This window comes from Martes martes (genome assembly GCF_963455335.1).
Source record: "Martes martes genome assembly, chromosome: 1".
In the NCBI taxonomy this organism is placed as follows: Eukaryota; Metazoa; Chordata; class Mammalia; order Carnivora; family Mustelidae; genus Martes; species Martes martes.
In genome coordinates this window covers 182,760,491-182,776,603 of record NC_137888.1, presented here as the reverse complement: position 1 = coordinate 182,776,603, position 16,113 = coordinate 182,760,491, and the positions used below count along the sequence as shown (strand labels likewise).

At 44.5% G+C, this 16,113-nt stretch overlaps 1 protein-coding gene across 3 annotated transcripts in view; it reads right to left on the bottom strand.

Moving 5' to 3' along the window:
- Positions 1 to 2,333: 2,333 nt before the first annotated feature.
- SUCLG2 (succinate-CoA ligase GDP-forming subunit beta) overlaps positions 2,334 to 16,113 on the bottom strand; it is a 274,984-nt gene continuing 261,204 nt past the window's right edge. For all 3 annotated transcript variants that reach the window (XM_080830084.1, XM_080830085.1, XM_080830086.1), the window contains one exon: positions 2,334 to 3,414. In XM_080830084.1, the coding sequence (XP_080686210.1) occupies positions 3,299 to 3,414 (116 nt within the window). In that variant the 3' untranslated portion in view covers positions 2,334 to 3,298. The remainder of the gene's footprint in view (positions 3,415 to 16,113) is intronic.

The following is a 16,113-nucleotide window of genomic DNA, read 5'->3' as shown; positions in this document are numbered from 1 at the left end:
CAGATCTAGTCAGATCCTTTAAAGTTTCCTGGCTATTTGGGTAATTTATGAATTGAATTAAAACGTAAATACGAAACCAAAATTGAGCTAAGTGCCATAATGTTGTTATTTCTTAGACGGACATTACTGTTCAAGACTAACCAATTGAGGTCAAATATTTAGATGACTCAAGTAACATCTATACAAAAAAACCTAGTAACTTGTGCGCCTGGGTAAAAATGTATTTCAAAGAACTGGTAAGAAATTAATAGAATAGAACCATGAAATTCTAGAGTTGGAAGCTCCTTATGGAATAATTTGTTCCACCTCATTGCTTCGTGGTTGATGACTGTGGTTGTCATCATTTTCCCTTCCCTGCATACACTGTTTGTTCTTAGTAGATCTCTAGCTTTCCTGGCGGAACTACCTCTCCTTCCCTCGCTCTCGGCTCTGATAGTTTGGGTCAGGCTGGTCTCAGCCTCAGGCCGACAAGGTAGGTGTTTAACTCAGACTCATGACAGCCCTATAAACTCCTGGCCAGAAGGACAGTTTCAGGGATTGTTTCCTGGCCAAAAATAGTCGGTTATCCTAATTCTGAGATGTTTCTTTAATTCCCGGAAGAGAGTAGCTTCCCTCCTTCCTTCCTCTACCCTTAGTCTTTTCTATCTTTCTTCTTCCCCCTCTTTCCCCCTCCTTCCCCCTCTTTCCTTCCCTCCTTTCCTTTCAGTCTCTCTTTCTCATCCGCTCCCTCTCTTTCTCTCAGAGATGTTCAACTTGAGAATATACACCTGGCATGAACAGAGGCCATCTTGCCAGCCTGTGGAAATGGGATGAGAATGAAGCCAACGAGAGACAAGCTGTTCTGAGATGCAGAGTCTGGGTTCTGAGGTTTTGAGTGTCTGGATCCAGCCTTAAGTGTAACCAAAAACCTCTGTCTTTTGTAATCACAAGAGCAAAACAGTTCTCCCCCATTTTTCTTAAACTTGAGTTAGGTTTTTGTCAGACAAGAGTCTGGACAAATACCATACATTAATCAACTGAAAAGAAGTGAATGTCGATACATGGAGAATGACGGGTAGATCAGCAAATCCGTTAAAATCCCGTGTGCAAAGCAGTTCAAGTAAGAAGTGTATACTGCTCGTAGGCTTATTCCATACTGAGGACTGTGTTGAGACTGTCACCTCCTTTCATGGGTGTTCTTGCTATGAGCAGGGCCAACTTTCCAAAATATTGATCTGCCTGAAGGGAAATTGCTGTTGATTCTTACATATGGTGCAGTGGACAGAGTAGAAGGGGAAGCTGGAAGGTCAGAAATGTAGGGAATGCGGGCGTAGGCAACATATGGAGGACTTCAGATCCACCAACACCAACTGTCCCTGATTCTACCCTGTGTCGTCAGTCACAATAGCTGGGTCAACACAGACATACCAGTGACTCATTCTACAAATACCTACAGAAACTATGCTGTGCTCAGCACCAAGATACTGTGTGAGCAACATAAACTCAGACACCTGGGCCTTCCAAGAGAGAAAAAAAACCTTAATTCTGACAAATAACCACTTATTTGAAAATAAAGAACTATTTGATTGTTATTAATCCTTTTAGAAAATAATCACATAAATGATTTAATTTCTTTATCTCCTTCTCCAAATTGGATTCATTAGAAACAACAGTATATGCAGTTATAGGAACATGGGCTTTTACAAAGGGCAAAACAATAGAAATACGCTGATTTCTGTCTGACAATGTACATGTTATTTCTTTCATCATACTAACTGGTTATCCACAATCAAGAACCAAAACACACCTAAAAAGACATTATTAACATTTTTCATTCATTGCATAATGATTAGAAAAGCACATAAGACTGAATTTATGGTTTTTCTCTCCATGGAAGATATGGAGCTAGAAAAAGATGACATTTTAACTGTTGTCCATCAGTGAAATTTATGAGAACAATGTGAACTGATAAAAACAAAACAAAACACAAAAACAAAAAACAGAAAAATTTGGCCTGCTAAACATTTCTACACTAAAAGAAAAAACTTTAATGTTGGCAACTGAGCCTCACTAAATGGAACAAGTTTACGTGTATATATTTCCTTCAGCATTGTGTAAACTGTAGTTGTATTTTAACCGTTAGACATCTGTGACACTTACCTGGGCTTCTGGTTTGTATAAAATTTTTATTCTTTCATTGAAAATCTGTTAACAGAAATGGTGGTTGACAAAGTTGAGCGGAACTGAAATAATCCCAGAACAACCCAAATTCTCTAATTTTGAAGTCACAACTAAGATGTAAAAGAAAAACTGTTTGAGGAATGAAATCGACTAAAATGAGAAATACACAGTCCTTAGAGCTTAAAAAACATAATTTTATTTAAATTTGTGTACAGATAAAAATTTACCAAAATTTAAACAAAGACTCAATTCAAATTCCTTCCTACTACAGAAATGGACATTATGAGAAAAAGCCACATTCTCTCAATTACATTTTCCCAGCCGGTAGATTCTGGACGGACAAGAGAGGGGAGAAAAGATACCAACACAACAGAATTTGATCTTCAGCATGGTCTTGTCTTGAAATGACTTAATTATGGAGATTTCCATAAGAATCAGCATTCTTCAGTTTTGACATTGAAATAGAACCTTCTATGCCAAAATCACAAATAAGGCTCCTGGCTATATTTTTAGTGTGAGGTAAACAGTATATTCAATATTAAGGCAAACAGTCGAATACACATGTGGGATATTAATGTGGATCATCTACTCTACAATAGTATGTTTTGGAACATTCAGGGATTTTCTAAGCATTGGAATTAGAAACTCATAGAAGCTGTTGCAGTGTGCACAACACTTCTCAATGTCTTAGCTGTGCCTTTTTGATGGTCTGTCAAATGGAATCTTGAATTTTTTAAAGCATGCAATTTTTTTAATTAAAAATTACTGTAAAATTGTTGTAAATGAACCAAGGTCTGTTCTCAAATTCTGTGTATATACACACACTGTTTGGCCAAATAGACTGCTCCCCCAAAGCTAGTGAAACATGCCTACTGAGCAGGCTTACCATGATGGAAAAGTATGAGAACAGGACATGGATAAAGGTTCTAAGTGAAATCAGATTATTTGGCTGTCTAGCTGTCTTATTCAAGAAAATGCAGAAATTCAGATTTAAGAACTTAGGTACAGTGATTCATCCCCGGCTCATCCTTTCTCCTTTTTCCCTCAATGGGATAATCATTTCCTTCACAGTGATGACAGAAACATTACTTTTTCTGGCAAAATGGACTTCTTCCTCCAAGGGGTCAGGACAGAGCTGTCACTTCTTAGCCACGCTGGCCACAGACTTCTTGGCTGCGTCCTCCAGGTCGACGGCCGAAGTAATGGGGAGTCCACTGTTATTGAGAATGTTCTGGGCCTCGTGGACATTGGTTCCTAGAAGGTGGGGGTTGGGAGGGTACGAAGAGTCACTGAAATGAAACTGGAGGTGGTGCCCCGGGAAGTGTCCTATGAGCAGAAATTGTGCAATGCCCAGGTCTCATGAACACAATTTAATTAAATTCAGTTTCAGCTTCTTAGGATCCAGATTTAGCTATTTACATATATTCAGATGACAAATATACTTCTTTTGTTTTATGGTTTTTGTTTTGTTTCGTTTGCTCTTTTCACCTCAAATACCTATATTTTTTCTGGCATTTAAAAAAATGCAAATAATTATTTGCAAGATTCTTACAAGACTGTGAACAAAGAAAAACTAGTGACTACTTAGTCAACTAGTTTGAAAGAGGGAAATCCTCTGAAATGGATTCATCCCTTGCTTAAATAATCTGAATATGGAATCTAAAGAAAAATAGTGGGACAGTACAGAATGTTGAAAGTAACACAAGAAGATGCAAGGACTGACCAATCCCTAGCTTTTCACCAGGAAATGAATTAATTATAGGTTTTAATCAATGTCGTTGACAGGGAAGAGGATGTGGCAAGATCTCTAACAAGTGGTGGTCTGGCTAGAAAACAAGATGAAAGATAGGAATTGCATGAGACCAATGGATTTTTTTTTTTTTTTAACTGATAAAAGCTGAAATTTCTGCTGATAATCTATAGTCAAGTGGTTTTCATGCAGGTTTGGCCCATGCCAGAAGTCACTTGTCTCAAAGACCTCTTGAAATGAAGGGACTGAGTTGGCACTCAGCTAACGTTCTGAGAACCCACCCACTGATGGCACCAGTCTACTGCTTTGGGAAGGACAGTATTCCACACCTCTGTTCTTGCTTCCTACCCACTCTGTCTGACAGAAATGGCAGAGGACCCGAAAAGAGCACTGCAGCCTCTGAGGGGGTGTCTCGGTGTTGCACTCCTGCTGGATTTGTAACTTCTGCAGGCCAAGCTACCCTCCACCCCCTTGCCCAAAGGTGTGCTTCTGCAACTAACTGTTTAGCATGCAAACTGCTTCTCTGTTCTTTCAGAGCGAATGAGCCCGTAGGAGAAATGTGATAAAATTTAAGAGTCTAATGAAATACCTCATCTTACATCATTTCCTATGCTTCTATCTAGTTAGCAAGACAGAGCCTATTTATAAACAAAGACCTTGAAATATAGGCCTTGGAGGACCTACACATACAAATAAAAAGGAGGCACTCGGTCAGCATGTTTCATCCAAAGAGGCAAAGGCAGAGTTGAAGAGGAAGAGTTGTGCTAGCAAGGTGATGCAGTGTTGATTCTCCTGGGAGCCTGGGGTCCCCACAGCGGTGAGGAAGGGGACACTTGGCACTGTGTCTTTAGTTCACGCTTACTCACTGCTGTTTTCCACAGCAATCTACTGAATGGCCTCTGTGGATAGCAACAACTCAAAAGGTAGGTAAGTTGTAAGATCCCCAGCTTCTCATCCTGGCTCTGTTGTGCGTTAGTTGTATTGTTTTAGGTAAATCATGTAACTCTTTTAAGTCTCAACTTCTTTATCTCCAGACATAACATTAGGGTCATTTGCCCCATAACTAATACTCATTAAGCACTTTATATTCCAGATATGATGCTAAGTGACTTGTGAGCAGCACATGAAATCTTTACGACGATGGTGCCTAAATCTTACTGACCCTATTTCAGAGATGACACAACAGAGATGAGAACTTGAACTCTGCTCGCCCTAATTATACAAGCCTACATGTTCTAAAGATATACCAATCTGTCTCCCTGTCTATAGAACGACAATAATGGGGCGCCCCGGTGGTCAGTTGGTTCAGCGTTCCAACTCTTGATTTCAGCTCAGGTCATGGTCTCAGGGTGGTGAGATCCAGCCCTACATCGTGGGCTCTGTGCTGGGCATGCAGCCAGCTTAAGATTCTCTCTCTACCTCGCCCTTTGCTCCCCATGCCCCACCTCTCCTCCTCTTTAAAATGAGAATAATAATGCTGATAGCACAGATTGTGATGAGAAGCAAATGGAATAATACATGTGAAAGGATTTCATAAATGAATGTCTGCGCATCTGTGGCAGACTTGCCTGGCTGTCCGCCCGAGTTTCATGCTTCTCTTCTATATGGGACAGCTGTTGCCAGGAGGAAGCTGCCCAACCAGGAACTACATTTCCCAGGGCTTCTTGCATCTATGTGGTATCACATGACTGAGTTCTGGCCAAGGGCATGTGAGTGGACATGAAACACACACCTATAAAAGTGGCCAATATTAGCCTCTGTAGTCACCCAGTTTTCCCTGTCTGCACTCTGGAACATTGCCAGCCAAGACACCTTTTTGAAGATGGCAACAACTCCTTCAGCATGGATACTATCATAATTCTGTAGAGCAGAGCACCCCACTCACTCACCCTCTTAGCCTTTATATGAATGAGGAAGAACATTCTATTATGTTAAGAATCACATTTCAGCGTTTCTCTGTTGTTACAAGAGCCAGCATTATTTTAACTGACATGTTACTTTTTAAGTGTGGTAGGCAGCTTCCAAAAATGGCTCTGCTATGATCAGTCCCCACCTCTGGGTGCTCATGCCCCTGTATAATCCCTTTGGCTGTGGGTGGAGCCAGCAACTTGCTTCTAATGAGTAAGAATAGAGCAAAAGTGATGAAAGGTCACCTCTAGGACTAAGTCACAAAAGCCCATGTCTTCTTTCTTGCTCCCTCTGACTCTTTGTTCATTCTGATGGAGCCAACTGCCATACTGTGGACTGTGCTATGGAGAAGTCAGCAAGGAAGGAACCCAGGACTGCTTTACAGCCTAACGCCAAGGAGTAACTGAGGCCTACAGTCTGATAGCCCACAAGGAACCGCATCCTGCCAACAGCGACAGGAGTGTGTTTGGAAGCAACCCCTCCCTAGAGTCTTGACATGACCCTAGCCCTGGCTGACACTTGGACTACAGCTTTGAGACCTTGAGCCAAAGGACCTAGCTAAGCCACACCCAGATTCCCTACCAGAGAAACTATGAGATCAACAACCTTCCTGGTTTAAGCTGTTAAATTTCAGGGCAATGTGTTACATATTGGTTACTTAACTAATGCAGATATTAAGATTTATTGTTTCATTAATACAACCTCAGTGTCCATTTTGATTCATTTGGTGAAGTCTCAGGCAAGGTCCCGGAGGTTGAAAAGTAGGACAGAGGATCAGACTGTGGCAGGTATTCAATGCAAGGCTAAGGAATTCTGACATTAATCTGTGCATAGGACTTTCATGGAATCATGACACGATGTGAAGCAAAGTCCTGACTGACACAGAATGGAATTGGTCTTTGGACCAGAAGGTCAATGAAAGTTAAATATATAAATTTCTATCTCCTTCAGCAGAGACATGGACTAGAGTTCTCTGCTAGGGGGAAAAATCTAAGTTAGGATTAAAAAAAAAGGCTCTCCTCCCTCTTTCCTTTCTCTTGAGAGCGTCTCCAATCTCAACAGACAGCTCCCAAGAACCCCATGCATCAAGATGCAGGTTCACCTGCCTGAACGTTCCTCATCGCTGACTCTACCCTCCTTTGGTGAGAGTACTGTGCACACAGATCTTGCCCAAGCCTGTCAAGCTCTCTCTGTGTAACTGGACTGCTACAAGAATCAGCAGTGCCAGTAGGGGTGGAAACATTAACAAAAGCAATAATAGCAGCTCTCACTTAGCAGGCGTCAAGCATTGTTCCAGGATCCCAAGTATATTAGTTCATTTGTTCCTCAATGGCAACCCTGAGATAGCTACTGTTCCTATTTTCCTTTTACAGAGGGGAGGACTGAGACACAATTAAGTTAAAGGTCAAGGTCTAGCTAGCATGGCTAGTAATAGCTAGGAAATAGTGGAATAAACACTGAACTTGATCTCGCACTGGTTTGAATGACTTCTGGACCTAATGCTTGAACTATCGATGCTGAACCTTGGATGACCTCTTCTTACAATTTTTATAAATACATGACATCATCATCATCATAATCACAGTGATGATAATAAAAAAAGAATCTTTGTTTTTCAGTCTTCCCACAATACTTTATCTGAGACTTTGAACTTTTGAGTTTCGTGTTTCTAAAAGACCTTGTGAGTCAGGTGTTTATAAATGAGTTCTTTTTATTCATTTATTTACTTTTTTGGCCAAGAGCACTGAGGCTTAGTGATTGGCAGGATTCAGTCTCAAAATCCTTTGTTCTTCCCACTCGGTTTTTGATTTCCTGGTGACTCCTGTTTGACATTTAAAATCTGTAGCACTTTCCCACACATGAGATCATCTAAACTTCAATGATGCTATAAATTACTTAAGAGCAGGGATCAGGTACAACTCAGGTGTCCGTTTTTTCCGACCTCCCTGTCTGGCTATACCTACGCTACCCAGTCTCCTGCTAGAGGAAGGACCACGTGGTGTTCTTTGCCTGGAGGCAGATAAGGGTTGTTACCACAGCGCGACTGCACCTGATCCAAGGGTGATCCAAATACAGATGATGGTCATTAGCTTGTCCAGTTAGATTTGCTCTGCTGAGAATCTGAATGGGTAGTATACATGAAATAGAACGGGGCAGCCCTGAGAGGACATAAACAGCTCTAAGTAATAAGCATGCGAGAGGAAGGCAGTGCAAACATGCAGAGAGGAGTGCTGTCAGGGGCACAGGCTGCTGGAGGGACGCTCCAGAGGGCGGCCTCCACGCCTCAGCTCCCTCCTCCTGGGGGCCAGCTGCATCCTCGCTCCCATCCGCTCTGAGAACTGTTTATGCACTTTTACCTGTATTCCTTTCCATGGCTATGGATGAAAACAGCTCTTGACCATTTTAGGTTTCTGAGACTCCTTGAACGAGTTACTCTTCCTTGCAACCAAGAAACCTAAGTCAGTTCCTTAAGTAATGCCTTGTTCAGGACACAATGTAGCACCCGGTATTCCGAAAGGGGAAACATGACTGATTTAGAAATTCGTGAACTGCAGAAATGCTGGGCCGTTGGCCTTGAGTCCTCCGCCTACACCTCTTGCCTTCTCTCTGCTCGGCTGGCACCCAAACGTCCGTGAGCTATTGTTTAAATGGCATTTTGTTGGGGATGCCTTCCTTGTCACCATTCCCCCAACCCTCAGACTAGAGCAGGGGCTTGTCAAAGAGCTTCTGCAGTACCTTGTACATCCAGAATCATAGCACTACTAGGATTGTTCACTAACATTTCTCTCTTGCCCACCAAACATAAGCTTCGTGGGGGCTGACACTGTGTCAGGCCGGCCCACCAGGATCTCTCCGAACTCGCCGCAGCAGCTGTTACAAAGTACCTGCTTGTTGATGGACTGAATGACGATGGACAGACTCATACATGGCAAGTGTGCTTCAGGAGGTGAGGGTGGGAAGGTGCTTTCTGATCACGTTGCTGGCCTGATATCCCCCAAATAACTACTAGCATTGAAAGAAAGGCCCCAAACCACCTGAAAATAAGGCGCGACTGTTCCTGAGTTTCTCGGCTTCCGTAGTGGCCTCCTCTAAAAGGGCCGAGGAGCAGCTGGCTGTCTGAGTGCCTGGAGGACTCGAAGCGGCTGCCCCGCCTTTGGCCCAGCAGCTCTGCTTCCCTTCAGCCTGGCCTCCCGCCGCCCTCTTGCTCAAGGTTAACAACCAGGGGGGCGAGGCCAGAAGAGGGGTGGAACAGCCCTCAGGAAAATGGGCCGTTCTCTCCTTCCAGCTGTTCCTACAAGGCCATATCAAAATGCCTAATTGCTTCACAATTCCAGGATCCATTAAAGTGAATTTTAATTATGCTTGCAGTTACACTTTAATTATAGCCTTAATTATTAAGTACAGGCCAGGCATACTCAGAACACCAGCATGTGCAAGGGAGGGACAGGGAAAGGGAGGAAGAAGAGAAGGAGAAAAAGGAGAGAGAGGGAAGGGGAGGAGGGGGGAACAGAAAGGAGTTGGTGGGGGGGGAGGGGAAAGAGAGAGTCAGGAGGAATAACCCAGAGAGACAGACACATGAAAATAAAGAGGTATAGACAAGAGTCCGATACAGAGAGCAAGGGCAAAAACTAAGCCCATCAAGTCCCAGCCCAGCAGCCCTTGTCCTGATCCCGCCAGCACTCTGTCCCAGCACCCAGGCTGGTTCCTCCCTGGACCCTTCTGCCTTGTTGCCCACACACCCTGCTTCCCTCATTACTGCGAGAGAGCAGCTCCAAGGGGAAAGTGGGAACACACAGAGAAGAGGGTCAAAAAGAAAACTAGCAGCGTCAAAAGGAGATCCTTAGAAAAGAAAAACAGGGGAAGCCTTGGGCAGATGTTTGCTGATGTGTGGGTTCCTTTCATTGACACTGCTCATTTGAATATTCAAGGCTGGTTTCCTCTTTTTTTTTTTTTAAAGATTTTATTTGTTTTTTTGACAGAGATCACAGGTTGGCAGAGAGGCAGGCAGAGAGAGAGAGAGAGAGGAGGAAGCAGGGTCCCTGCTAAGCAGAGAGCCCGACGTGGGGCTCGATCCCAGGACCCTGGGATCATGACCTGAGCTGAAGGCAGAGGGTTTGTTTGTTTTTTTAATTTTTTTAAAGATTTTATTTATTCATTTGAGAGAGAGAGAGAGAGAGAGTGAGAAGGAGCACGAGAGGGAGGAGTCAAGGGAGAAGCAGACTCCCCATGGAGCTGGGAGCCCGATGTGGGGCTTGATCCCAGGACTCTGGGATCATGACCTGAGCTGAAGGCAGAGGCTTTAACCCACTGAGCCACTCAGACGCCCAAAGGTTGGTTTCTTCTTGATTCAGCAGGTGGCTGACACCTGCTCCCCATCCCCTTCCTTGTCTTTATTTCTAAACAGAAACCACCATAGATGCTTTAAACTCCAACACAGAATTAAGAGTTCCAAAGACAGTGTTTATGCCTGTGTATGCAATTACAAAGGGAATTGATCTCTTCCCCACATTTAAATAGTGCTGCTGACATCCTCTAATATTTATTAAATGCTGCATTGCTTTTCAATGAGGCTGCAGGACAACAGTTTTAATAACCACCTAAACAGATAACTGATTGACTCACACTTGTTTAACTTCAAGCACTTCTTAACATCTGCTTGCTGAAAAGCTGCTAAGCTTTTCAAATCTGCCCGATGCCTTAAAAATGGCAATGCACAGAGAATCAAACGGGGATGGTTTGATAATGAAATCTCAGTCTACTGGCAGAGGATATTATAAAAAGAATAATTATTAAATTTTTAAGTCTCCACTGGTGCATGTTTTACCACTGACTTCCTGCCAGCAGGTGGAGTGAGAGAGCTATAAACAGAGTTGCAAGGTTAATTCATCAAAATCTATTCTTTGCCTTCAATACTTGCAAGAGACAGAAATTACTGGGTTTTGTTCAAAAGGTACGCCCCCCCCCCCCCCCCCCCGCCCAGTCAGGCTTATCACAGGGCTACGAAGAAAACTACTCTCCAGTCTGGATGTATATGGGAGCTGGGCTTTTTTTTTTTTTTTTTTTTTTTTTTTTTAAGAAAGCAATAGTTGGCACTTACTGAATATACACTAGGTGCAATTAATGTCTGTTGGGTACATGAGTTAAGGGATTCACAATTATTGTATCACTTCAACCATTAGCAACCTTAAAGAAGACCTTGTTGTTTTGTTTTTTAGATTTTATTTACTTATTTGACAGAGAGATACAGAGCACAAGCAGGCAGAGCGAGAGGGAGAAGCAGACTCCCTGCTGAGCAGGGAGCCCTATGTGGGGCTCGATCCCAGGACCCTGGGATCATGACCTGAGCCGAAGGCAGCCACTTAACTGACTGAGCCACCCAGGCGCCCAAGAAGACCTTGTTTTTAATCCCCATTTTACAGATGAGATAATTGAGGAACTGGGAAGCTTAGGAACTTGCCCCATGACCCCAGCAAGTCAAAGGCTAAGCCGGGATTAAGAATCTAGGTTTATCTGACTACAAAGCCACAGGACAACCACACAGCCTGACCTTCTAGTGCTAGAAAGAATCCTAATTATCCTTTAGGATAAATCTCTTGTTTTCACTAGAGGAAACTGAGGCCCAGAAACATTAAATGATTTGCTCAGGTCAAATTACCAGTGAGCCATGACAGGTCTGCCTCTCGGCCTGGTTTTCTAAGTCAGGGCAGTTCTAAATCAGCTAAGAATAGTTTTTACATTTTTAAATAGTTAGGGAAAAAAATCAGAAGAATAATATTTTCTGATGCATGAAAATTACATGAAATTCAAATTTCCATGTCCATAAATACAGTTTCACTGGCCTACAGCCAAAGTGATTCATTTGCAGATTGTCGACGGCAGAGCTGCTGGGACAGAGTCAGCACGGCCCATAAATCCTCCAATACTTCAACCCTGGCTCTAAGCAATGGAACCTTCCCCGCTCCGTCCTGGGGAGAAAGGAGGTCAGTGGAAACGAACCCAATTCTACAAAGCAGCAGATTCCTCCTAAAATGTTCTCTGTCCTTTTGCCCTTGATCCTCTTTCATTATTCTCCTTTCAAGTGACAAGCAGATAGAAGAGGTCCATTTTCTTGGTGACATGTAAATTTAGATAACTTATCACATCTTTTTTGTCCTATTACTGTACTGTTAAAAATGGAATACTTCATCGAGAGTCCGGGGTAGAGTCCCGCTGCATCAGCAGTCCTCCCCTGTTTGAGACGACGGGCTCCCGACATCTCACACCTTGCTCGGCACACTGTCGCCAAGGCCCCCAGAGTCCCCACCAGGTCGAGTTTGGAATCAGAGCTCGGGTAATGATGGCAGCTAACGTTTACTGAGCCAGGGCCTGTATAGGTTATTTGAAAACGCATCTGCTTCATGAGACTGCTGTATGTTTATTCCCATGTCCAGATGAGAAAACTGAGACTTTCTTTATACCTGGTTTGGTCACGAGAAGTTGAGTGACCTTGGGAAGTTACTGTGGTTGGATGAGTATCTTACAGAAATGCCTTGTATCCCTCACATTCTAGAAAAATCAAAAATGCCTAAGATACCCTATAGGACTCTATCTTGTGTACCCCTACATTCCTCGATAATTTCTTCTGCCGCGGTAAGAAGAAACCACTGCTGAGGGTGTGAGTGTGACAAGTGTTCTCAAGATGCCAGCTGCAGCCACTGCTCGCAGCGACAGGAAGCTGATGGCCGGGTTGTGAGGCCGGCGTGCACGGCCTTAGGATCGTGCTAGCGAGGGTGAGGACCAACTCTAACATATATCCATCAAGCGCTCACGTGAGCTGCTGTTGCTTTTGCTTTCAACTATGTTAAGTGTCCAAAAAAGCAACATATAAAATCTGTTGGTATGGGAGGCTTACTGTTTGTTTGTTTAAGATTTTATTTATTTATTTATTTGACAGAGAGAGAGATCACAAGTAGGCAGAGAGGCAGGCAGAGAGAGAGAGGGGGAAGCAGGCTCCCGATGAGGCTGAGCAGAGAGCCCGACGCAGGGCTCGATCTCAGGATCCTGAGATCATGACCTAAGCTGAAGGCAGAGGCTTAAGCCACTGAGCCACCCAGGTGCCCCTGGGAGGCTTACTATTAAACTGGAACCGAATGAATCCTCTGGCAAGCAAGAATGCCGTAACATTCTGTACCTACTAGGAATAGGGCCATTCTCGTAAAGAAGGGGTGTTCTATATACCTAAGCATCTGCATGGAGCTCCCCTTTGTGCCTTTCTTCAGTCTACCTTATGGCTTTCAACTCATGTATATTCTAACACACGGGTGATTTCAGGAATTTTCGAAGGTAATTTTGGTGGTGTGAGACTTCTGTCTGGAATCCTGATTTCTGGAACTCCACGGCTGTCTGAGAAGGGACATCAGTGCATCGCGGCGCATGGTTCTGTACCTGCATGGGGGAACGACTGAGAGATTTCGCTGCTAATCTGGTCCTTGAGAAATGACTCTCAGAGCCCAAATCTTTCTCAACTTTTACAAAACCATTCAGAGCTGAGGATGGAGAGGGCTTTAGACTCAGAGACCATGAGGCGTTTCCAGAATTCCAGGTCTTGCTGCTGGCCTCTTCTCTACCCACCACACCAGGCTGCAACTTAGGCCTCACTGTCTGTCTCTGAACGATGATTTATTGTGGCAGAGCCATGCCCGTCCTTCCTATACTGTCTACACTGCTTCTGTGCTAAAAGGCAGAGGTGAGTGATTGCAATAGGGAATACATGGCCCACAAAGCCTAAAATTTGGCCACTTACAGAAAAAGTCTGCAGACATTTGCTGTCTACAGTCCACATTTTTGGCCCTGTGGCTGTGGCATATGGGAACCCAGGCTCATCTCACGCCTTTGCAGCCGGCAGCCCCTGCTTCCTGCTTCTGATGCAGCAGGCAGCTGGACTTGCAGTGGCCAGAGCTTGGCTCGAGTGCTCCCACTCTTCGTTCTCACCTCTGTGGAAGACAATGACCACAGAGCTCTTTGCCACTGAGCTGGGGTATAGTCTCAACATCTTTCTTGGTACAGCACTGCAGGCGGTCACTGCCAATAAAGAGAAGGGGGATGGAGATGAAAGCTATTTGTCCTGCCTGTTCTCGAACATTCGCGTGGAGTCTTTCCTCCTAGATAGCTCTGTCTTTGGCCAGCTTCAACATGGTACTCTCTGGGACAGTCTTATTAAGAGGACCACCTGCTACCTCTAACATAGGACAGACAGAATCTACCAGGGTATCGCTCTTCTCATCGCAGTGTGTTCTCTCTCTCTTTGGTGACTGATCAAACATGACTTTTAAGTGTTATATATGGAAACTGAGGCATGAAGAAATGAACCAACTGATCACTCAGAAAATACCCACAAAGCGGATGGTGGTGTCGTGATGTGCAGGACTTAGGTTGTGCTGGTCCCCAGGACAGCTATGATCTAGAACCCCTCATTATTACAAGTGTTCCACAGAAACAACGTCAGGCTCCTGCTCCTGAGGGAAGGACCACTGGCTCGACTGAGGTGGCCACCTGACCAAAAGGTAGCCCACGCCCAGGGAAGACTGATCACTGGATGTGCATCAGAGGGGCGTCTCCTTCCAAGCGGAGCATAACACTGTAGGACTCATCTCTGACTACGGCTGGCTCTGCGCTGACAGGGGAGACACTTCTCTGACTGGAATGTCTGAAAGGAGAAAGACAGCATGTGTAGCCCAGCTACTTCCGCTGCCTTTCCTTTGGACTGCGCTCTCCCAGGGGGCCCAGACTGCCGCTCTGGGTCCGTGGTGCCCATGACTGGGTGTGTCTGGAGTTCAGAGTAAGAAAGATCACTCTCGGTGTACACGGTGCAGACTTCGCCTTCTTCATCAGTAATGAAAGTGATATTTTGGTCTCTTAGACCTCTGTCATATTTCTCACCAGATTCCCCAGACGGGGAAGGAGCCACTGGGTCTCCTGAAAGACCCCAACAACATGGACCAGCTGGATGCCTACCTTGCTAAGGGGTGCTGAGTAGCTTTTTCTTGTGTAAGGCAGCAGATGTCCAACCTGACAAACATTTCAGCTACTCACATGAACCATCTAGAAGTAAAATGAAAATTCAAAGTGCCATATCTAGTGGATTGTCTGGAAACTTAAATATTCTATCTAAAAAGCTTTTACTACCCTAATACCTTAGGTTAGGTCCTATGAGACTTGGTATAATGTTTAAGTGCAGCAAAGTTTAAACTTTCAGAAGTGTTTATCGATTTAGACAATGAGAAGATTTAAGGCTCAATGACAGAGCAGGATTTTCTCCAGCGTGTCCTCTGGTTTAATACTGCTGATGATGAATTTAACACTAAGGAGGGTACTCGGGGAGAAGATGCCAGTGACTGGAAGGAGGAGAGGTGACAGACATCCACAGGAAGTGAAATCAGTCTCAGGAAAGGTGTATCCATGGGGAACAGTGAAGGAGGAAGGAGATGAAAAGAAAGCAAGGGGAGGAGAAGAGTGTGCAGAAATTGGGGACAGAAAGGAGAATGAGGATCAAACAGAAAGAGGAAAAGAGACGCACACTGGCCAAGAAGATATGGTCCCTCCTTCTGGAGCCACATTCCACGGACCAAGCACAGAACGAATGGAGGAGTAGAGAGCAGGGAAAGGCGTGTTCGGGGAGGCTGGGGGCCGAGGTGGGAGAACAGGTCCACCGTGCCTTAAAAGAGAAGAGTGATTGAGCAAGGAAGAGAAGATAAAAGACTAGGTGCTAAGCAACTGTTGGGAAATGTGCAAAGAGGCCAGGGACAGAGAGCCAACCCCTGGGCCCTGCTGGGCATCCACACTCACTCCACCCGGGATCATGTCCCCACTCAGCCAGTGGTCCCTTATTCTCTGCTGACTCTGAGGGGAAGCAGCAAACCCTGAACAAAAACTTTCTCCGGCTAGTTAGCCAAAGCAGTCTGACAGGAGTCAGAGGAATAATGGCCGCCCTCCTCTTGGTCTCACACCCTCACAATAACCGAAGACTCGCAGAATGGATGCCACCAAGTGTGTGGAGACACAACTGAACACTCCCTGAACACTTTAATCTTCGAGGTTTGTTTTCCCCTTGGGCAGACCAAAGCTTCATGTAGCGACTTTACTGTGTCTGTGCTAAGAAAGAAACTTGATGTGCTTTGCTCTGACTGGGGCTCCAACTCATCAGTATGGCAGAGATCAGGAGTAAGGACCTGTCCACACACAGCAATAAGGACCTGTCCACACCTGCGCACAAGGTGCTAGTGCCTTGGTCCACAAAGTAAAAGAAATAGGACACA